General features: G+C 40.8%; 1 protein-coding gene and 1 long non-coding RNA gene across 4 annotated transcripts in view; one reads left to right on the plus strand and one right to left on the minus strand.

Moving 5' to 3' along the window:
• Nucleotides 1-25244, minus strand: part of CXADR (CXADR cell adhesion molecule) — a 73392-nt gene that overhangs the window by 39430 nt on the left and 8718 nt on the right. For all 3 annotated transcript variants that reach the window (XM_027102215.1, XM_027102221.1, XM_027102208.1), the window contains exon 2: nt 2736-2902. In XM_027102215.1, the coding sequence (XP_026958016.1) occupies nt 2736-2902 (167 nt within the window). The remainder of the gene's footprint in view (nt 1-2735; nt 2903-25244) is intronic.
• On the plus strand, nt 11534-23437 carry LOC113618252 (uncharacterized). The gene is made up of 3 exons (XR_003431946.1): nt 11534-11547; nt 20257-20261; nt 23238-23437. It is a non-coding gene; the product is annotated as an uncharacterized LOC113618252 (long non-coding RNA).

The raw sequence follows: 25244 nt of genomic DNA on the forward strand, positions 1-25244 counted from the left end.
GTCCGGGAAGATCCCACATGCCGCGGAGCGGCTGGGCCCGTGAGCCATGGACGCTGAGCCTGCGCATCCGGAGCCTGTGCTCCGCAACGGGAGAGGCCACAACAGTGAGAGGCCCGCGTACCGCAAAAAAAAAAAAAAAACGAGAGAGAGAGAGGGGATGAAGAGCAAGATGAGAGGGGACACGGTATCCGGGCTGAGTATACAGGATGAGTCAGGCTCAACTTATTTTGCTTAGGGGGAGAGAAGGAAGTTCTAGTACCAGAATCAGGGCAGAGATATATCCTTGGAGGGGGTGGCCCTAGACATTTACAACTTGGGAAAGCACCTTAATTTTTTTCTTCACAAATACATCATGGACAGACTGCTTGTATTTGCCAAAAATAGTTAATTACCTAACTGCACTGATTCAGCCATTAAACAGCTGGATAACCCCTTCTTTAATATGGACCATAAGTAAAAATTTCCCTTCCAAATATATTATGTATAATATTCCTCCAAATACTCGAACTTCTTTTTCTCTCCCTGGTTTAATATAATTTATTAACACTGATTTTTTTTAAATTAAATATATCAGGCAAAGCTAATATGAGGCACTCTAAATTAGTGGAATAATCTGGTACCATTAAAAGGCAAAGCGTGATATGTGTATTTGGAGATGAGGTTGAAATCGTGCCCCAAAGGGTTAACAGAAACTGGTGACTAACAGGAATTCTTAAGCTTGTCTTAGAGAACAGCACATAAAAGCACGGCTTGTTCAAAACCCCTCCACTTGTACCCTACCTTCTCTGACCCAGCTCGCCTTAATTATTTTTTAACTCCTTAACCACCTTTATAGACAATGCTGATGTATGGGTCACACAGTGATGAGGGGGGCTTAAGTTGTTTTCCAGGAACTGGGAGTTGGCTTCTGTCCAGTTCAAGCCGGCTAAGGTTGGTTGGGACCACCGACCCTAAAACTGAGTCTGGGCAGGTGTCCATTGAATGGCCTTTTGACGTCAGAGGGCTGAAAACTCCACCTTCAATCATGCTAAGTGTCTCCATTTCTGAACATGAATCTCAAGAAAAAGCATGTAACTAAGCTATATCTGCACAGAACACTGATGACCTCACCTTTTCCTAACTCCAAACACCTTTCCCCATGCCTAAGACCACCCTGCTTCTTTATCTCATAAATATGTCAAGCCCCTTGCCTTCAGGAAGGCAGATATGAGATTTGTTCCGTCTCCTCACTTGGCTGCCTTGTGAGTAACTCTTTCTCAGCTGCAAACTTTGGCATCTCAGCTCTTGTCTTTCAGCATTTGTCTTGCTGCAAGTCAGGCAAAGGAACCTGGTTTAATAACAAGGTTATTGGGCAATTTTTCTCCTTTGTGCTACTTTTGGCTTTTCAAGTTTTCTACATTAGGCTCTTATTAATTTGTAATTAGAAAAAATTCTATAATAATACAGTCATCCCGGGGCTTCCCTGGTGGCACAGTGGTTAAGAATCCACCTGCCAATGCAGGGGACACGGGTTCGAGCCCTGGTCCGGGAAGATGCCACATGCCACGGAGCAACTAAGCCCGCGCACCACAACTGCTAAGCCTGAGCTCTAGAGCCCGCGAACCACCACTACTGAAGCCCGCGTGCCTGGAGCCCGTGCTCCACAACAAGAGAAGCCACCGCAATGAGAAGCCCGCACGCCACAACGAAGAGTAGCCCCCGCTCGCTGCAACTAGAGAAAGCCCGCATGCAGCAACAAAGACCCAATGCAGCCAAAAATAAATTAAAATGAATAAATTAAAAAAAGAAACTAGATCTTAATTATAAAAAAATTTAAAATAAAAAATAATAATACAGACATTCCTCCGTACCCCCGGTGGGGGTGGGGATGGGGGTGGTCCAGGACCTCCTTCCCCCTCCCCTCCTCAGATGCCAAAATCCGCAGATGCTCAGGCCCCTCATACAAGATCGCGTACTTACGAGATGATTTAAAGTATATGCACCCTCCCATATACTTTAACTCATCTCTAGATTACCTACAATACCTAATACAATGTAAACGCTATGTAAATTGTTGCTTGCATGTGGGAAATTCAAGTTTTGCTTTCTGGAACTTTCTGGATATTTTTTTTCCCCGAGTATTTTCAATCCATGAATGGTTGAATCCACAGATGGGGAACCCCACAGATATGAAGGGCCAACTGCTGTTTTGATTTTTAAGGAATTCAATGTATAGGATATTTAACTTGCAAAAATATGGAAAGCAGACTGTAATAATACGTACCTTCATTACACTGTTAGACTTGACCCTTATACTGGTAATGGAATCCTTGTGTGAAATGTAAAAATTCAATTCTACCTAACCTTTCACAAAGCCTAGTTTACCAGGCATCCCCTAACACGTTATGCACATTCCTGCTGCACTGTCATACCCGCTCCATACACGCCTCCCCTGCTCCCTGGCTCACATATACTTCCAAGTCCAGATTTTCAGGACGTTCCCAAGTTCCTCTCCTTCCTTGCAGCCTTCTCTAAGAAGTCTGGTGACCTTTTCTTCCTCTTGAAATCGGAGGTCACTTATTATCCACTTCACTCCATTACATAAGTGTCCTCAATTTCCACAGCATGTGCCTTCCTCACCTACACCATAAGCTATGACTTTCTTCATAGCTCCCCAGGTCCCCCCACACGTTATCAGCACAGTGACAGACACCGAAGACCAGTTCCCCGGCATCTGCCGAGTAAGCAGCACATACCACTTGATCCACCTTCTGATTATCAGCTGGTGATAGCAGCCACTCGATGTCCAGAGGTCCCTGGTCTTCTGGACTGAGGGTAAATTTGCATGGCAAATAGGCAGTTTCCCCTTTGGCCTTTTCAATCATCTGTTCAGGAGTAGTGATACTCAAACTTCTGGCGAAATCTAGAATATGAAACATGTATATCGACTGAGCATCTGCTCTCAGGCTGGCAGCACACTCAGCACACCTCAGCTCTTCAGAGGGAGCACAGGATGTGGGAGAAACAGGATTTTATTTGGGACCACAGTAATGAAATTCCAACTCAGCGGTCCCCAGTTTTTAAGTCTGTGCTTCTGTAGAAATAGAATGACAAATATTAATATCCATCTTATTCAATGCAATTTCCTTTCAGAACACTGGGAAGTTCCCAACGTTATATGGAATACCAGCATTCTCATATGAATCATAAGAACCTAGTAAAGGATTTCTATTATCCAAGCAGATGTTTAAAACTGAACCTGGCTAGAGTCTCTGAAAGGGCAATTACGTCACACTAATTCAAGGCCATATTAATTCACGCTTCCATGGTGCCAGGGACACACTTGGAACTCCCATCACTGGGGCACATGCTGATAAATTTTGACACGTTTCCTGCCAAGGCTTCTGTAATTCCAAATTTTTATTAAATTTGATTCTGTAACTTTTATCGAATGCTTAAAAATATTTCTAAGTAATAAATTTTGATGACAATTCAAAAAGAGAAGAAACTGTCAATTTATATATTTTTAAATGCACCAAATAATTGACCTCAATATTATCTTTAAGACATTTCTTACTGTTTGTCCCTTCTTATTTCCCTTCTGAAAAAGTCAGACATATTTATTATATCATTTTTTAAAAGACATCATAAAATTCCATAACCTATTCTCAAATTTGTATTCTATGAAACTTCCACTTAGATCACACTAATGCTGGATGGCAATATTTGAAAACTCTATAAAAGCAAAAATAGATGTCCTGAGCCCCAAACAAAAATTCCAACATAGTTTCTTCCAACTGAGTTTGTGAGAGATGGCTAAAACCCACTGTAACCCCATAAGAATTGAAAAAAAAGTCTCCTCCTTGTGGCTAATGACTTACTGTAACAAAATCAGTATCTTTTACATGCAAAATAGATGGAAATTAACTACGAGCAAAACGATGCTATTTCTTACCAGTAAGGGAAAAAATACCAAGTTTAATTCACACATAGATCTGTTCACTACTTATGTCTTGCAATAAAGATTACAGTTTGAGCAACCAACAACTTAATATAAAATGCAAATTTAGTCTGTAAATGAACTATCACACAAAACTTTTTTTTTTTTTAACTATTTACACTATAAAAGTTTGAACCACACTAGTCTGTCACTGTATGTTTTTCTTGTGATAACCTAACATTTTCTTATAGGTAAAGTCAAATGTGTAACGTATGCAGGTCTGAAGCTTCAAATGAATACACTGGTTTCCATTCAGCAGCTCTACAACGTGGGCCTGACTTTCCGGGCTGGATGACGACCTGGAAGAGGCCCCAAGCACAAAGATTATGATACATGGGGCTTTCCTCTCTCCCCCACTTCCCATACCCCTGCTCACACCATAAAAATAAACACGGAGCAAAATTAAAAGTAAATCCAAGTCCTAATTCTCCATAATGATGCTTTTGTTGCTGGTTTTCAAATGACGCATTCTAACAGAACAAACCAAAATGAAGAATTATATTATTATCCATCACATGAAGCTTTCCATTAGCTCGTAGAAGAGGCTTAATACACACGGACTATCAGTTGTAATGAAATGTTAGTAAGGTTGTAGCCAATAGATTGAGAAGGAAAGAAAAGTCAGGTTACATTCAAGACCATTTATATTCAGGCACCATCCTAGGCTTTTATCACATTTAAGTGCACTCATCAAACAGCAAATTAAATTTGGACACAGACTCTCTGCAGTCCCTCCCCTAAATCAGAGGTGGCCTTGTTTTGGCCAGTAGAAAGTAGCCTGAGTACTGCTGAGCCAGTCCCAAGGCTAGGCTTCAAGAGGCGTTGCTGCTCCACATAGAGAGAACTGAGGTGTCAGACCAACAGCTGTAAGTACCCAACCTGCAGCCACCCTAAAACACCAGCCCAGTCCACACCAGCTGCCTGCAGCTCCAGGAATGACCCTAGACAGGATCATGAACTAATACACGATTGTTCTTTTAAAGCCTCTAAAGTTTGGGTTGGTTTGTTAAACAGCAAAGATTGATATGCCATCCAAAACCACTGATTCAGCCCAAATGGACCACTTACCATCCCCCCAGAAGTCCATACTACTCCATTCTCCATTTCATGTGCACATTTCTATTTTAGATGGTATGATTTGCTAGGTATCTGTATAATCGCAACTATTTCTCCTGATTAATATTCAATCCTCTGAATAAATACTTTCTATCATTTCTAATAAACTCAATTCCATTCCCACCTCATTCACTCAGGCACTCCGCTACCTCTCCAGCCTACAATGATTTTTCCTGTCTTCCTAGTAATGCTCACAGTACTTTACTTTCTGCTATCCATTATCACCCATTTGGCACTCAGCGAATACTATCTTCTTTCTTTTTTCTTTCCTTTTATAAACTCAGGCTCCATGGTTTTTTTCCCTTCTTCTAGATATCAATGAGCTTATCTTCCTGTACTACCTTGTAATTTTAAGTGAATTTTTTTAATGCATGCCCTGATTCACCATTAGCTCCATCAGGGTCAGCAGAAATTGTGGATACCTTTATCCTCTGTTGCGTTCCTTGCACATTAGTAGAAAATAACTGGTGACTGGATTATAAGTTTGATGAATTTTAGAAATGTTGAAAAATAGCATTAATCTGCCAGAAGGTCCTGCTACTTGAAGATCTCCTGTCTATAGCTCCTACAATTGTCTGCATTTGTCTGGGTATGAATACCATATGTATGATGTAAGATAGGAACGATCTAAGTACAGTCCAGGATGAGAATTCCATTTCAAACAAATCAAGACACAGCCCAAACATACGGAGGCAAAAATATATAAGTAAGAATGAAAATTTGCTATAAAAAAACAATTAAAACTTCCTGGTTACTCTGTGCTTCTAGAGCTTTTATTTTATAAAACATCAAATGAAAAGTTTAGAGGCATCAATTAGACATCTAAATGAGTAAAAGTTTAAATTCTCCTAATTCATGCTCTCAGTACTTATACTACAGTCATTAGAATGAAATGTAACTTCGTTTTCATGATAGTATCATCCATTCTTTCTTCTTTGATACATAAAAATTACTTTTCTTTTAAAGAGTATGTTAGAAAACAGTTACATGTGTATAAAAATGATCTGGATAGATATCAAACTGTTAGTTATTTTTCACAACTGAGATTTTAAGAAAGGTGAGCTTTATAATGAGATTTCCTTAATATGTATACTGCTAAAAGAAATTTTAAACAGACTCTTAAGTGGCTTTCAGCATTTCTTTTTCCAAAAAAATGTTTAAAACATTCAACTGCTCTTCATTGTGTTGCACTAGAAATGAATTAAAATCTCAAGATGGTAGAAAACAGTTATTGGGTTTCCTAGCAACACTGAAGGGGCCTCTCTGCACGAGGGCATAGTTTTTCAAGCACTGACGTATGCATCAGTCACAAATTGTAGAAGACAAAAGGCAGACACTTGGTCTCAGGCAGTGTCTCTGGATATTCTTAACACCGCCCAATTCTATTTATGCAGCAAATTGAGTGATAATTTAACTTGCAAACTACTTGTAAGTTCAAACATGGTCTCAAAACTCAGTCAAATAACAAATCTTCTTATAATTTTATTCAAACATATTCAGAATGTGATGAAATACGCAGCACATGATCAACTAAAAGTACTTGGAGGGTCCTGTTAATAAGTGCTCAGCACTGGATTATGTAAATAAACAGACTGAATCATGTCCCTTTTTGGCAGTGACTGAAATAACATCTCCCAGTTTTCTGCTTGCTTTTTCTAATCTCCAAATTCCAAATCACTTGAGTCTGTGGAACCTCTCTTCTGCCCAGTCTGACTTCTATCTGAGCATCAAAATGACATGAATTCATCAGAGTATTTTTCATCTTTGATGTTGTCATCTTCTGCCAAGGCCTTCGATCTTGTTTCCACCATCAGAAAGGAGCAGAACTGGAGAGCATGGCAGGCAGTACTCCTCTAGAAGGCAGGCAACGTTTGCAACTGAAAACCTGCCTTATTTCTTTCATTTCTTTTCAAGTTTAAGGTACACGTTAACCTGGATGGTCTTCAGCTATCTTTTCCTTCTGTCAATCTTAAAATCATAGGAAGTTGGAACGTGCTCATGAAACTTTACAGTTGATTAAAAAAAAATGAAGCAAATATGTGAGAATTTTCGATAATGTTTTGACTGAGGAAAGTCTTAAAGAAAACTAGAGAACACAAAACAGAGAACACAAAAGCTATGAAGAAAAACACATAAATTTAACTATATTAAAAATCTTAGGTTAAAAAAAATCACCGTTTAGCTTTCAACAAAACTTGCTGAACGAAGGAAGGTTTTCTGCTATTCTATCACTGAGGAAATGAGACAAAAGGAAGGATCTGAAACATGTTTTCCACATATTTATCTATACAAGCAAGACACTAAATGTGGAGTCTGACCAAAGATGGCATATGCACAGGAATCTTTCAAGCAGTGACGGGTGAGGTGTTTTCACCTGGGTGGAGACAGGGGCTCCTACATAAGCTGTCTAGAGATCTAAGCAATCAATGAAATGCTTCATTACAACAGAATCAAATGGCATTCAAGAAATTCTGGATGCCCAAGGTAAGCAGGTCACAATACACTGGGGACAGCACAGGAAAGCAAACTCACAGGCCCAAGTACCTTTGTATAAGACAATGGAAACAGAAAGAGCCAAGCTAGGCAAAAGTGTTGGAAATATTGCAGCACCCATGGAGGGCGAGTCCAACTTACTGGACCAACACTACAGGAGGCCTGTGAAATACAAACGCGCAGACCCACTTTGAGGAATTGAGGCCGAACTCACAAGACCTAATACGTGCAAGCATGTATCTGAAAACAACCCCAATGTCCAACGAAAGGCAGCATCCGAAAACAACCTAGACGCCTAATAACAGGCTGCAGAATTAGGGTAAGAAATCCAAGCTCTCCTACCTGAGACAAAGAACTAGAGCAAACACACTAGGCCAGAACGAGCCCGCTCCAGCCAAAGGACCTGACTAAAATATGGCTTTCAGGTAGTAAAATCGAGTCCCACTTACATTAATGGAAGTTCGACTAAACACTGCCACCACCAGGTTTAATTCCATTTACCTGACAGCAAAGGTAGTTATCTAATCAAATTAGATCTTTCAAAAAGAATATGACCTTTAACATACACGTTTAATAATAAATATACAAGTATAATAATACTCTGGGGGGGAGTGTGCTAGCGACTGAATCGTGTCCCGTCATAGTTCTTAGGGAAGCCTTAACGAATCCCCCATGTGACTGTGTTGGAGACAGGGCCTTTACGGAGGTGATTATGTTACATTCGGTCGAAGGGCAGAGCCCTAATTCGATAAGAACTGGTACCTCCTTAACGTAACTTTGATGTTCTGATTTATAATACATATATATTTGGTCTGTGTCCCAGTGCCTGGCACAGAGCTCCTAGGAGCGATCAAGGTGTCTTTTGTTATGATAACGGGACTTTTAGAGAATGCCTAAGGAACGTGAGGACGGGCTGGTTGCCAGGGGAGGTGAGCATGTGATGAGAGGATTAGAACTACCAGTCCCACCCCCAACCCTGGGAGGGGGAGGGGCTGGAGATTAAGTTCATTCACCAGAGCCAATGATTTGATCCATCATGCCTCTGTAATGAAGACTATAAAAACCCAAGAGGACAGTATTAGGATAAACTGGGTTGTTAAACACATGGAGGTGCTCAGAGAGCAGGGAAGCGCCAAGCCTCTCCCCATACCCTGCCCTAGGCATCTTCCATTTGGCTGTATATCCTTTTTATGATAAACTGATGATCTAGTAAGTAAAAATTTCTCTGAGTTCTGTGAGCCACTCTAGTAAACTGAGCTAAGGAGAGGGTGGTGGGAACCCCAGATCTATAGCGGGCTGGTCAGAAGCATAGCTGACAACCTGAACGCGCAACTGGCGTCTGAAGTGTGTGTGCGCGCATGAGGGGGGGCGGCAAGCTCGCAGGACCGAGCCCTTGTGAACCTGTGGGTCTGACACTACCTCCGCGTGGTTGATGTCAGAACACCCAGCTGGTGTCAAAGTATTCCTTGGTGGATGTGGGGGGAGCCCCCCCCCCCACAGACAGCAGAATTGGTGTCAAATTAAAATATCCCAAATGCAACCATTTTTCTCTATGTCCAGGCCACTACCATCTCTCCCACAGGCGGGCCGCAGCACTGAGCACCCACACGCTTTATAACACTGCCTTCCTTGCTCCAGCCCACCTTTTGGACTCACTTCTATTACTTTGGTCTCGGCTCAGGCACTTCCCCAGAAAGCATTCTTTCTTTGTGCCCAAATTCGGACTGAATCCAATGGACTCCTCAGCCAGCTGATAAGGCCTCCATCACAAGTACTTACCCTGTTTTACTGAGGTTGCTTCTTCACTGTGTGTCCTTCCTGCCCTATACCCTCAGTGAATATTTCGCATTTGATTTAGAAGCCAAATCTTCTTGATTATCATTGATTGCCTAGCAAAATTTCTGGTGCTCAGCTTAAAAATAAAAAAATAAAAAAAAGGAAAAGGAAAACTCACAGGCACAAGTAGTACCTTTGTGTAAGAGAAGGGAAACTGAGGGTCTACCAGAAATGAAAGATGTTTCATTTCAAAATAGTGGGGAAAAATTAACAAAATGTAATGTGGCTAAAAGTAGGTGAAAATATGTTAAGACTTTTCTCTATTAAAGATGGAACCACAACAATGAAAGTATCCTGGTCTGGAGCCAATCACAGAAGGGAAGCAAAGAAATCAGAGGAAGCACCAAGGGGGGAAAGATGAGTTAAGCGCACAATTGCGGAGCACCTGTGTTTGTGCATGTTTCCCTCGTCTGAAAGGCCCAGTTTCTCCCACTGAAAGCACCTGTAGCCATTCAAAGTACCTCTCACCTGTGACCTCCTCCGAAGTTTTCCCAGATCCACACAGGCAGTGTTAATTGCTTCCTAATCTCAATTACACACCCGGCACCTCTACTGAAGGTAGTTGTTTACATGTCCCTACCCTTAAGCACACACTTTCACTTGCTTAACAGGGGGCCAGGGTTTCATCTCTGGAGGGCATGTTCCAAGCCGTAATTCAACAAGACCCCAGACCTGCCTTGGACGAAACTGCTCAGTTCCAGTGGAGGGCAGGAGCTCAGAGCAGAGGGAAGGTGAAGCAGCTATTTCAAAGAGGAGTGGTGATGGGAGAGAGGACCATGAAACCTTTCGGGGAAATGTATGGGAAGGAGAGCCACGGGAAGACTGTGCATCCAGGGGAGTAAAGGAAAGGAACAGTGAAGTCACTGGAGATACACGGAGCTCAGAGGGAGCTGAACAAGCCTGGTCGTATGCTAACAGGAGCAAAGACAGTTGCTTATTACTTTAATATTCACATTACAAGAAATGTTAGCAAATGTGGTAAGAAATTAATGTGTATGCAACTTTATGTTTAGTTATATATATATATTTTAAAGCAGCCTACCTGATCAGTCACTCATTTTTTAAAATATTTACCTATTTATTTATCTATTTATTTATTTATTTGGCTGCACCAGGTCTTAGTTGCAGAATGCAAACTCTTAGTTGCAGCACATGGGATCTAGTTCCCTGACCACGGATCCGAACCCAGGTCCCACGCATTGGGAGCGTGGAGTCTTAGCCACTGGACCACCAGGGAAGTCCCTAAGTACAGTTATATTAACATGAAAGAAATATGACATTAAGAAAAACTTTTATTCATGAATATTCTAAAATCACAACTAGGAATGAAGAAAGTTGCTTGTCTATCTATCTCTAGAACAGCATGAAGCAAAATGAGAAAAATGTTACACAACGTGTGGTTTCTCAGAGTATGTGGAGTTGGACTTCCCTGGTGGCGCAGTGGTTAAGAATCCGCCTGCCAATTCAGGGGACATGGGTTCGATCCCTGATCCGGGAAGATTCCACACCCCGCAGAGCAGCTAAGCCTGTGCACCACATCTACTGAGCCCACACACCGCAGCTACTGAAGACCGCGTGTCTAGAGCCCGTGCTCCGCAACAAGAGAAGCCACCGCAACGAGAAGCTCATGAACCGCAAAGAAGAGTAACCCCAACACAGCCAAAAATTAAAAAAAAAAAAGAAAGAAAGAAAATCTGGAGTCATTCCAAAGTTATTAACAAAAAAGAAAAACTAGGAATAAGAATAATTTAACTTCACATTCCAGAAGTCTTGCATATTTCTTTGGTTTCTTGAAAAGGGGTATGTTATGATGACCTTCATGTCAATTGTTACAAAGAACGTATTTGATATTGCCTTTTGTGAGAAATGTCAAAGTATGTCATAGAGGTTACTATTTTAAATAGAGAAGATGTTCAATTGTGCTGCTTAATTCAGAATACAGAATTCAGGAAACTTACATAAAAATACAGTAACATTCAGGGCTTCCCTGGTGGCGCAGTGGTTGAGGGTCCGCCTGCCAATGCAGGGGACGCGGGTTCGTGCCCCGGTCTGGGGGGATCCCGCATGCCGCGGAGCGGCTGCGCCCGTGAGCCATGGCCGCTGAGCCTGCGTGTCCGGAGCCTGTGCTCCGCAGTGGGAGAGGCCGCAACAGTGAGAGGCCCAAGTACCGCAAAAAAAAAAAAAAAAAAAAAAAAATACAGTAACATTCAATAATAATTCATGAGAACAATGTTAAAAAATAAACTGGGAAAATCAGGAAGTGGTATGTTTAAGGGATTGATCATGACAAGTATAATTTTGTTGTGTGTGTTTGATAACAAATACTACACATCAGATGTCTGGGTTAGCAAGTAAGTCACGGGGATACTTTAAACCCTGTTTTAAATGTTGCAAAAATGCAACTGCCAAGCTATTTAGACCATTTCCTTGACCCTAAGGCCAATTTGCCAATTTCCTTCTCACCAGGGAGTTGTTTTGGGATTAGCAATGTTTAAAATTCACCTAAATAGGGCTTCCCTGGTGGCGCGGTGGTTGAGAGTCCGCCTGCCTATTCAGGGGACACGGGTTCGTGCCCCAGTCCGCGAAGATCCCACATGCCGCGGTGCGGCTGGGCCCGTGAGCCATGGCCGCTGAGCCTGCGCGTCCGGAGCCTGTGCTCCGCAACGGGAGAGGCCACAACAGTGAGAGGCCTGCGTACCGCAAAAAAAAAAAAAAAATTCACCTAAATAGTGTTTCTTTCTAGAAAGGAAAAAGAAAACACTTTAAGTATGTTAACACTAGTTAACTACCCCAACTGGCCTTTAAATATTGCTGGGGAAGAGAAGAAAACACCAGAAGGTAGATAGAAATTACACTCTTTGCTGTCTAGGAGTTTTTGTTTAATTCCCATGTGTTACTCAATACAGGATGTTAATATGTACTTAGAGCTAAGAAAATAATACTTACAGTCAGATAATAACAATGAGAAATGACATTAATGAGAAATGACAATGAGTATGACATTAAGTATACTTACTTAATGCTGTTTTTTTAAATTCTCAGCTCCCCACCCGCAATAAGAAATCAAAAAGCAAGTGCCCAGGAAATAAACTGAGATGGAAATGAGGAAACCATCATCTTAACCATAAATAGTAACTAACAGTGACTGGGTACCTATTATGTGCCAGGCACGTTTCAAAATATTTTACACATATTAACTCTTTCAAGCCTCATAACGACTCTGAGAGAGGTACTAATATCATCCCGATTTTACAATGAAGAAACAGAGACAGTGAGAGGTATCTAAGCTACTATGGAAGCAAGATACAAATCTAGGCAGATTGGCTCCCAAGCCACACTCGTCCTGCAAGAAGAAGTCCACCAGTCAACAACCCCAGACATAAGACATTTCCTTTTAAAAGTCACTACAAAGTAATACAGTGAGTAAGTTATTAGACCCCATTGCAATCACCTTGGTGGAAGGAGGGTTCAGGATTTACATTATTCCTCTCCTATACTAGATTTCCAAGAAGACAGCATTTTAGATAGCACAGGGTTCAGGAGTTTGGGTGGACCCTTTTTTTAAGCAGAGAACTAAATACCAGACCAGGATCTGTTGTCAAGTTTGTCACAAAAAAGCTCTATCACTTTGGACATGTTGTTTCTCTAGGGCTCAAACATAAATAAACGGTGTTAGTAAATTATCTGTTTCAGATCTAAATATGTCCTACATATGACCATCAATCAAGCAACCAACAAGAAGCCTTCCCTCAACATCCATCCCCTCCCCTCCTTGCACAACTCAAAGGCAGTAGCGACAGTTCTCTGAGTTCACCTCACAGCAAGTGCAGACATTTCTGACATATGAGCAGACTGACTTATGCAAGCAGTTCTGCCCACAAATAGCATCGGCTCTGAAGTCGGATCTGCATTCAAATTCAAACTGAGCTTACCAAATGCTTAGCCAGGGCAAGTTTCTAGCCTTTTAAAGTATTAACGTTGGGGCTTCCCTGGTGGCTCAGTGGCTGAGAATCCGCCTGCCAATGCGGGAGACACGGGTTTGAGCCCTGGTCTGGGAAGATCCCACATGCCACGGAGCAACTAAGCCCGTGTGCCACAACTACTGAGCCTGCGCTCTTAGAGCCTGCGACCCACAACTACTGAGCCTGCGACCCCCATGCTCCACAATGAGAAGCCACGGCAATGAGAAGCCCGCGCACTGCAAAGAAGTGTAGCCACTGCTCACCACAACTAGAGAAAGCCCACATGAAGCAACGAAGAGCCAATGCTGCCAAAAATAAATAACTAATTTTAAAAATAAAGTCTTAACTTTTTTTCTGTAAAATGGGAATTAGTAGTAACAATGCTTACTTCTTTACAGGGACTAAATAAAACAATGCATGTAAAGCTCTTAGAACAGTTGCAGCACAACTTGGTATCATCCTTTCAATAAGCAGTATCCAGGACCCTCTGGCCTTCTGGGATGGCCCACACTCTGTCTGTGGAGTGTGCTTCTCTCTAAATAAATCCGCTTCTTACCTGTCACTTTGTCTCTCACTGAATTCTTTCTGCGATGAGACATCAAGAACCTGAGGTTCATTAAGTCCTGAGACCAGATACTGAAACCCCTACCAGGTAGAAGAAGTTAACTGTGTGCTGCATACAAGCAGACCAGCTGGAACCCAGTCAATGATGCTGACTCCCAATTACCTCACTACCAACCAATCAGAAGAATGTCCATGAGCTGACCATGCCCTCCTCTCTGAACCGTTACTATAAAGCTCCTCATTACCTCCTCCAGGTGGGGATACATAGTTTTGAGGGCATTAGTCTGCTGTGGCCCCCTTTGCCTGGCAAAGCAATAAAGCTATTCTTTTCTACTTCACCCCAAAATAAATAAAGAAAATAGACAGTATCCAGTATGAAAACTGACTGTCATCTTCCAAGCCTGTCATTCCTACTAGGAAATAAATTCGTGTAGCGTTGGGAAGGTGTCGTCTAATCTTTTATCCCTCACACTAAGCAGAGCCTTCCATATAGGAAGAACTCAAAATCTGTTATAGAAATAAAGGACACTGACATGTATCTACTAGGTCTGGCAATCAGAACCTCATTGGTGACCTAGGCCAAATCTGATTTATTGAAGGCTCGGGGTCAGGGGAGGGTGCAATGGGATATTTCTAACTACAGAGGTGGAAATATGTGAGCAGAGACAGGAAATGACTGCTCTTTTGAGGAACACGGCTCCCAAGAGTAGGAGATAGAAGTGTGCTGTGTGGTCAAGGAAAGGCTGTTTCGAAATGAGAAATGTAGAGCATGTTTATAACTCAAGAGGAAAGATAGAATGGGAGGTTAAAATACATAGAACAGAACACTCAGAGAGTGAAGGATCAAGACCCCAGGAGACAACGAGACCTAGAAAACAGGGGATAAGACAACTTTAAATAAGATTCGAGGGAAGGACATTTCCTCTGTAACAAAGGAGGCACAGAGTATTTACTAGGAATAAAAGAGGCAGAAAAAAATGTGGGTAGGGGGTTTTTGGAGACTGGTTCAAGTCTGAACGATGTGAAGAGGAAGGGGAGAAGAATCGAAGGACCACGAGTGGCACGATGAGTCCAACAGAGATGAGCTGATAGCTGATGAAACTGAGCAAAGATATATGGTTTATCATCCCTTTTTTTTTCTAGTTTTATATTTATTTGAAATTTTCCATAATAAAAATGTTTGAAAAAGAAAACTACAATGATGTGGCACTACACACCCACCAGAGCAGACAAAATGAGAAAAGGCTATGTTGAGCGTGTGCAGCAACTCTCATCTCTATTGATGGGAGTGTCAACTGGTACAATTAACTTTGTGTGTGTGTGTGTGTGTGTGTGTGTGTGTGTATTTCCTTTTTTTGTTTGTTTTGTTGTTTGTTTTGTTTATTTTCTTTGTTTATTTTTTTGGCTGCGTTGGGTCGTCATTGCTGCGTCCAGGCTTTCTCTAGTTGTGGCAAGTGGGGGCTACTCTTCATTGTGGCGTGCGGGCTTCTCGTTGCGGCGGCTTCTCTTGTTGCAGAGGACGCACTCTAGGCGCGTGGGCGCAGTAGTCGTGGCGCACAGGCTTAGTTGCTCCGTGGCATGTGGGATCTTCCCAGACCAGGGCTCGAACCCGTGTCCCCTGCACTGGCAGGCATATTCTTAACCACTGCGCCACCAGGGAAGTCCTACAATTAACTTTTGAAAATGTTTGGCAGCATCAACTAAAACTACACAGATGTATAATCTACAAGACCCCAGAAAGCCAGTCATAGTTAGAGAACTGTATGTACGTGTGCACTAAAACAAATGTCTGAGGATGTCACAGCCGCATTTTTCACAACAGCAGAAAACTGGAGGGAAAAAATGTCATTCAACAGTAGAATGGGTAAATCAACTGTGGTACAGTCACACAATGCAATAACATACAGCAAAGCAAATGAATAAACTAGAGCTACACAATGGGAATAATTGTACAAGCATGATAGGAAGCTTAGGGAGAAAAACTTATACTGTATAACATTTATATAAAGTGCCAACACTAATCTATGCTGTTAGAAATCAGAAGACAGTGAAGGAAGTGATTGCAGGGGGCATGAGGAGACTTCTGAGTTGCAGGTTATGTAATATACCTTGATCTGAGTGATAACTGTATAGATGGGTCTGCTTTGTAATAATGTTCTAACCTGTGAACTGGTAAATAATGTTTTAAACTGAATGCTATTCTATGTATGAATGTCATACTTCAAATAGAAGGTCTATTTTTTTTTTTTTTTTTTTTTGGCAGTACGTGGGCCTCTCACTGTTGTGGCCTCTCTCGCTGCGGAGCACAGGCTCCGGACGCGCAGGCCCAGCGGCCAAGGCTCACGGGCCCAGCTGCTCCGCGGCAGGAGGGATCCTCCCAGACCGGGGCACGAACCCGCGGCCCCTGCATCGGCAGGTGGACTCTCAACCATTGCGCCACCAGGGAAGCCCAGAAGATCTATTTTAAAATGAATTTAAAAAGAACTGAAGGAGGTAAAGGCAGAAAAGTTATTTTTATTTTGTCTTTGTTAAAAATATGATGTTCTGGGAATTCCCTGGTGTTCCAGTGGTTAGGACTTGGCACTCCCACTCCGGGAGCTGGTCAGGGAACTAAGACCCTGGAAGCTGCGCTGTGTAGCCATAAAGTAAATAAATAAATATATATATATATGTGTGTGTGTGTGTGTGTGTGTGTGTGTATGTATAATATATATATAACATTCTGATGTTTTATAAATGTAATTGAAAAAAAAAGTCTAGCCAAATGGCTAGCCAAAAAGTCTGGCCAACAGTCTCCCTAATGTATGCAGCTATGCATGTGCACTTTTTCTCCAGATGTGCACCCCAGTCCATGAGCAGAAGCAAAGAAACTGGCCTGTATCATTGATCCACACCAGGAATGCGAGCTGAAATCTGACTATGGGATGCAGGATTAGTGAAGAAATTCTGGTTTTAAAGTAACTGGAAGACTAGAAGCAGGGTGCAAGCGGGTAAGGGCCTGGAGATCTCAATGACAGCAAGGTGTGATGAAAATTTGACAAAGCTGGGAAATAGTGACAACAGAGTTCAAGATTTCAAAGGAAGAACTAAGTGTAAGGAGAGGACTGACTGCCTAAGTGAAATGCACAGAAAATCACTGTGTTTGAGGGATCAAGGAACTGTGGTGTAGAGATGTTTGAAAAGCGAACTGTAGGACGAAAATCCTAAAATACCAAGATAATGCTATGATGGGGGTGCGGGGGTGAGTAAGAGGCAGGGCATTTCATGGTCAGTGTGAGGAAGCAACCAGAAGTTTGGCATAAACAGTGGGCTGAAGGGTTGGTACACAAGGTGAAGGGGGAAAATGATCTGCAGAAGCCAGTGGGTCCCCAAGAGAATAATGAGAAAAACATATGGTTTTACATCACATGACACATCTGCTCAAATCAGTACCCTGCTCTGCCTTATTTATTTTCTTATTTATTTGTTTCATTTTACTCGAGAATAAGTGTCAGTCTCCCTTCTCCAGATTGAAGTGTGTCAATAGTACTGGAATGGCATCTTCCTCATACCTCCTGAAGCACCTATTACAATGTCTCACCCACTTGTATGGATTATTTATTTACCCCCCAAACTTCTTCCACAGGGATTGAGATTTTGTACGAGAAATTTAACATATAACTTAATCAGGACCAGGGAAAGTGTAAATTATAATGTGAAACCAAACAGGGGAGTTAAGAATGTGAACATACAGATAGATTTTCTGTAAGTATCTGTTGAATTGGATTGTGACCCACCCATTCCCCCCTGCCCCTCACAAACACACAGACATACTCGGCTCAGGAAAACATTCAGATTTCATTTCTGATTAAAATTAAGTCTCAACCACAGGGCAGACAGCAGAAGCAAAAAGAACTACAATCCTGCAGGCTGTGGAACGAAACCACAATCACAGAAAGATAGACAAAATGAAAAGGCAGAGGGCTATGTACCAGATGAAGGAACAAGATAAAACCCCAGAAAAACAACTAAAGGAAATGGAGATAGGCAACCTTCCAGAAAAAGACTTCAGAATAATGATAGTGAAGATGATCCAGGATCTCGGAAAAAGAATGGAGGCAAGATCGAGAAGATGCAAGAAATGATTAACAAGACCTAGAAGAATTAAAGAACAAACAAACAGAGATGAACAATACAATAACTGAAATGAAAAATACACTAGAAGGAATCAATAGCAGAATAACTGAGACAGAAGAACGGATAAGAGAGTTGGAAGACAGAACGGTGGAAATCACTGCTGTGGAACAGAATAAAGAAAAAAAGAATGAAATGAAGACAGCATAAAAGACCTCTGGGACAAAATTAAATGCAACAACATTTGCATTATAGGGGTCCCAGAAGGAGAAGAGAGAGAGAAAGGACCCGAGAAAATAGTTGAAGAGATTATAGTAGAAAACTTCCCTAACATGTGAAAGGAAATAGCCACCAAAGTCCAGGAAGCGCAGAGTCCCAGGCAGCGTAAACACAAGGAGAACACGCCAGGACACACAGTAATCAAACTGACAAAAATTACAGACAAAGAAAAATTATTAAAAGCAACAAGGGAAAAATGACAAATAACATAAAAGGGGACTCCCATAAGGTTAACAGCTGATTTCTCAGAAGAAACTCTACAGCAGAAGGGAGTGGCATGATATATTTAAAGTGATGAAAGGGAAGAACGTACAATCAAGGCTACTCTCCCAGGCAAGGATCTCATTCAGATTCAAGGAGAAAATCAAAAGCTTTACAGACAAGCACAAACGAGGAGAATTGAGGACCACAAAACCAGCTCTACAACAAATGCTAAAGGAACTTTTCTAGGCAGGAAACACAAGAGAAGGAAAAGACCTACAATAACAAACCCAAAACAATTAAGAAAATGGTAACAGGAACATATATATCGATAATTACCTTAAATGTGAATAGATTAAATGCTCCAACCGAAAGACACAGGCTCGCTGAATGGATACAAAAACAAGACCCATATATATGCTGTCTACAAGAGACCCACTTCAGACCTAGGGACACATACAAACTGAAAGTGAGGGGATGGAAAAAGATATTCCATGCAAATTGGAAATCGAAAGAAAGCTGGAGTAGCAATTCTCATATCAGACAATATAGACTTTAAAATAAAGACTATTACAAGAGACAAAGAAGGACACTACATAATGATCAAGGGATCAATCCAAGAAGATATAACAATTATACATACACATGCACCCAGCATAGGAGGACCTCAATACATAAGGCAACTGCTAACAGCTATAAAAGAGGAAATTGACAGTAACCCAATAACAGTGGGGGACTTTAACACCTCACTTACACCAATGGACAGATCATTGACAGAAAATTAATAAGGAAACACATGCTTTAAATGACACAATAGACCAGATAGATTTAATTGACATTTATAGAACATTCCATCCGAAAAGAGCAGACTACACTTTCTTCTGAAGTGCACACAGAACATTCTCGAGGATAGATCACATCTTGGGTCACAAATCAAGCCTTGGTAAATTTAAGAAAACAAATATCAAGCATCTTTTCCGACTACAACACTATGAGATTAAAAATCATTTACAGGGGGCTTCCCTGGTGGTGAAGTGGTTGGGAGTCCGCCTGCCAATGCAGGGGACACGGGTTCGTGCCCCGGTCCGGGAGGGTCGCGCATGCCGCAGAGCGGCTGGGCCCGTGAGCCATGGCCGCTGAGCCTGCACGTCCGGGGCCTGTGCTCCGCGACGGGAGAGGCCACGGCAGAGAGAGGCCCACGTACCACAAAAAAAAAAAAAAAAAAAAAAAAAAAATCATGTACCGGGAAAGAACCGTAAAAACCACAAACACATGAAGGCTAAACAATACATTACTAAATAACCAAGAGATCACTGAAGAAATCAAAGAGGAAATCAAAAAGTACCTAGAAACAAATGACAATGAAAACAGGACGATCCAAAACCTACGGGATGCAGCAAAAGCAGTTCCAAGACGGAAGTTTATAGCAATACAATCCTACCTCCAGAAACAAGAAAACTCTCAAATAAATAATCTAACCTTACACCGAAAGCAGCTAGAGAAAGAACAAACAAAACCCAAAGTTAGTAGAAGGAAAGAAATCATAATGATCAGAGCAGAAATAAATGAAAGAAACAAAGAAAACAATAGCAAAGATCAATAAAACTAAAAGCTGGTTCTTTGAGAATATAAACAAAATTGATAAACCTTTAGCCAGACTGATCAAGAAAAAGAGGGAAAGGACTCAAATCAATAAAATTAGAAATGAAAAAGGAGAAGTTACAATGGGCACTGCAGAAATACAAAGCATCTTACTACTACAAGTAACTCTACGCCAATAAAATGGACACCTGGAAGAAATAGACAGATTCTTAGAAAGGTATAACCTTCCAAGACTGAACCTGGAAGAAATAGAAAATATGAACAGACCGATCACAAGTAATGAAATTGAAACTGTGATTTAAAATCTTCCAACAAACAGAAGTCCAGGACCACATGGCTTCACAGGCAAATTCTAGCAAACATTTAGAGAGGAGCTAACACCCATCCTTCTCAAACTCTTCCAAAAATTGCAGAGGAAGGAACACTCCCGAACTCATTCTACGAGGCCACCATCACCCTGATACCAAAACCAGACAGAGATGCTACAAAAAAAGAAACTTACAGACCAATATCACTGATGAATATAGATGCAAAAATCCTCAACAAAATACTAGCAAACAGAATCCAACAGCACATTAAAAGGTTCATACACCATGATCAAGTGGGATTTATCCCAGGGATGCAAGGACTCTTCAAAATACACAAATCAATGTGATACACCATATTAACAAATTGAAGAAGAAAAACCATATGATTTCTCAATAGATGCAGAAAAAGCTTCTGACAAAATTCAACACCCATTTATGATAAAAACTCTCCAGAAAGTGGGCATAGAGGGAACCTAATAAAGGCCATATATATGACAAACCCACAGCAAACATCATTCTCAATGGTGAAAAACTGAAAGCATTTCCTCTAACATTAGGAACAAGACAAGGATGTCCACTCTCACCACTATTAGTCAACATAGTTTTGGAAGTCCTAGCCATGGCAATCAGAGAAGCAAAAGAAATAAAAGGAATACAAATTGGAAAAGAAGAACTAAAACTGTCACTGTTTGCAGATGACATGATACTATACGTAGAGAATCCTAAAGATGCCACCAGAAAACTACTAGAGCTAATCAATGCATTTCATAAAGTTTCAGGATACAAAATTAATGCACAGAAATCTCTTGCATTCCTATACACTAACAATGAAAGATCAGAAAGAGAAATTAAGGAAACAATCCCATTCACCATTGCAACAAAAAGAATAAAATACCTAGGAATAAACCTACCTAAGGAGGTAAAAGACCTGGACTCAGAAAACTATAAGACACTGATGAAAGAAATCAAAGATGACAGAAACAGATGGAGATATACCATGTTCTTGGATTGGAAGATGACTATACTACCCAAAGCAATCAACAGATTCAATGCAATCCCTATCAAATTTCCAATGGCATTTTTTACAGAACTAGAACAAAAAAATCTTAAAATTTATATGGAGACACAAAAGACCCCAAATAGCCTAAGCAGTCTTGAGGGAAAAAAACGGAGCTGGAAGAATCAGACTCCCTGACTTCAGACTATATTACAAAGCTACAGTAATCGACAATATGGTACTGGCACAAAAACAGAAACATAGATCAATGGAACAAGATAGAAAGCCCAGAGATAAACCCACGCACCTATGGTCAAGTAATCTATGACAAAGGAGGCAAGGATATACAATGGAGAAAAGACGGTCTGTTCAAAAAGTGGTGCTGGGAAAACTGGACAGCTACATGTAAAAGAATGAAATTAGAGCACTCCCCTAACACCAGACACAAAAATAAACTCAAAATGGATTAAAGACCTAAATGTAAGGCCAGACACTATAAAACTCTTATAGGAAAACATAGGAAAAACACTCTTTGACATAAATCACAGCAAGATCTTTTTTGACTCACCTCCTAGAGTAATGGAAATAAAAACAAACAAATTGGACCTTTGCACAGGGCTTCCCTGATGGTGCAGTGGTTAAGAATCCGCCTGCCAATGCAGGGGGCATGGGTTCAAGCCCTGGTCCGGGAAGATCCCACATGCCACGGAGCAACTAAGCCCGTGTGCCACAACTACTGAGCCTGTGCTCTAGAGACCATGAGCCCCATCTACTGAGCCCGTGTGCCACAACTACTGAAGCCCATGCACTTAGAGCCCGTGCTCTGCAATGAGAAGCCACCACAATGAGAAGCCCACGCACCCCAACGAAGAGTAGCCCCCACTCACCGCAACTAGAGAAAGCCTGCATGTAGAATGAAGACCCACCACAGCCAAAAATAAATAAATAAAATAAATTTATTTTTTAAAAAATATTAAAAAACAAACAACCCAGTCAAAAAATGGGCCAAAGAATACATACAGATGGCCAAGGGGCACATGAAAAGCTGTTCAACATCACTCATTATTAGAGAAATGCAAATCAAAACTACAATGAGGTAGCACCTCACACTGGTTAGAATGGCCACCATCAAAAAATCTACAAACAACAAATGCTGGAGAGGGTGTGGCGAAAAGGGAACCCTCTCACACTGTAGGTGTGAACGTAAATTGATACAGCCACTATGGAGAAAGTATGGAGGTGCTTTAAAAAACTAAAAATAGAATTACTATATGACCTAGCAATCCCACTACTGGGCATATACCCAGAGAAAACCATAATTCAAAAAGACACATGCACCCCAACGTTCATTGCAGCACTATTTACAATAGCCAGGTCATGGAAGCAACCTAAATACCCATCAACAGATGGAATGGATAAAGATGTGGTAAATATATACAATGGAATATTACTCAGCCATAAAAAGGAACGAAATTGGGTCATCTGTAGAGATGTGGATGGTCCTAGAGTCTGTCATACAGAGTGAAGTAAGTCAGAATGGAATTTCTATATTCCATTAACGTGGAATCTAGAAAAATGGTACAGATGAACCAATTTGCAAGGCAGAAATAGAGACACAGATGTAGAGAACAAACGTATGGACGCCAAGGGGGGGAAAGCAGGGTGGGGGGTTGGGGGGAAATGAATTGGGAGGTTGGGATTGACATACATACACTAATATGTATAAAATAGATAACTAATTTTAAAAAATGAAAACCCTTCCATAAATAAATAAAATTAATTCTCAGTGAATTGAGGGGAAAGGAGTAAGCCACATTTCTGTTCAACTCCAGTCTGAAGTTAAGAGGTCTAAAGAAAGAGCAAAGCACACATAATGGAATCCAACTCTTCGCGGGTATCAAAAATGGAATTTTCTTATACAACCTATCTGTTCAAATTAGCATGCAATCATTTCAGCCTTTCTAAATAAAAGTTTTTTTTAAACCTTAAAAAAAAAAATTAAGTCTCAGCCTGTTTTCAATCTATGTAGTGTATTATTTTCCCCATGTTCTCTAATACAGAGATGCTAATTTCAGAAGTCTCTGGCAAAACAAATGCAAATAGGGTATTTTGCATTATGGGTAAAGCAGATCCGTTGCCATAGTGAATATTTTCATCACCTTCGTAAAATAACATGTATTGCTTCATTTTAAGAAATCTGCCTTTGCCTCCTTGTTCAAAAACGACCTCAGGCTCTCTTTTCTTCCTTTAATTAACATGAAACAGGAAAAGTGAGTACCTGGCCAAAAAAACAACAACAAAAAAAGCAAAGAAACTGAGGTGAAGTGTCTTATAAAGATGAGATCACAGGAAAAAAAAAGCAAAGAGACATAACAGCAAAACAAGCAAATGTTACCTACTTACGGAAAATACTGAAGTTAATAAAGAAAAGGTTAGTTACAATTAAAAAAAAACCCTGTTGTAAGCATGTCTAACTGTTGTAAGACTGCCTCAATCTTGGCATGACTTCCTTTCTAATATCCCAAAATAAATTCAAATTTCCTAGCAACCATCACCAGGGACCACTCTATACTTTCAATCTCTCCATAAATGCATTTATTCCCCCCATAGGCAACCTAAAAATATTATTTTGTCCATATATTTGTTTTTTCTACCTTATACCTAAAATACGGATGCATATAACTACCAAAAAAGGACAGCAGATATAATTTTGTGTGCAACAAATGCTCTGATGTTTACAAGAAACTAAATAACAAGAGACATTATTTAACTTGCTGTCAACGGGAATACTGTGATACAAATAATTATTTTAGATAAAATCTCATGAGAGCAGTTCCAAAGACACTTTCCATTTGACAAAGCTGTTGTGATGGCACACCACACCCATGCTATTTTAGTTAGTGGAATGTTCTGAAACTAAATGTGGTGGAAGGTGACTGGGAACTAAAGCTAAAGTTCTAGACCTGTGCTGACCAAAAGGGTATCTGCTAGCCACACACAGCTACTGAGCACGTGAAATGTGGCCAGTGCAAACTGAGACGTGCTGTAGGTAAAATACCAGATTTTGAAGGCTTAGTATTAAAAAAAAAAAAAATCTTACTGATGTTCAACTTGACTACATATGGAATTAATATTTTGTATATATTGGGTTAAACAAAATATATACAAATTGATTTCACCTTTTCCTTTTCACTTTTAAATGTGACTACCAGAACATTTTAAATGACATATGTTTCTACTAGGACAGCATTGTCTTGGACCAATGCCATAATTTATTGAACTTAACGCCTTGGCTTTACAACTTGATTCCTTATTTAAAAAAAAAAAAAAAATGTGTCCTTCCTACCCATAGGCTGTCAGGAGAGTGGATTCAAATGAGATGCATGTGAAACTGTCTTTAAAAACACAGTAAGATCACTTTTCTAGCCCAGAGTTACCAGCTCATTCTAAAAGTATCAGATTTCACAGTCTACAACCAAGTAGGTTAAAGAGTCTTCTCAATTCTTACTGTAGAACTATCCAGGGCACAAAACACTTGAAGTTTCTGTCTGGTCCATTAAAGAAAAACCCCATGGGAATAGCCTGGTATTCAAGAGTTCAAAGCACTCTTCACTGGGGAATCTGAGAGACTGAGGAGGGTCAACTAGAGTCACTCTAACAATTCAACAAAGATGTGGCTCAACACGTTTGATTTCACCGTATCTGCATATTCCTTGAGATTCCTTGAGAGCGTTTTTATCTGTGCAGCCAAACCATACTTCCTTTGGAGAAACCTGTGAAACTCACACAGGGAC

This window comes from Aethalodelphis obliquidens, unplaced genomic scaffold, assembly GCF_003676395.1.
Source record: "Aethalodelphis obliquidens isolate GAN/ISIS:26980383/991018 unplaced genomic scaffold, ASM367639v1 scaffold1, whole genome shotgun sequence".
Classification (NCBI taxonomy): Eukaryota; Metazoa; Chordata; class Mammalia; order Artiodactyla; family Delphinidae; genus Aethalodelphis; species Aethalodelphis obliquidens.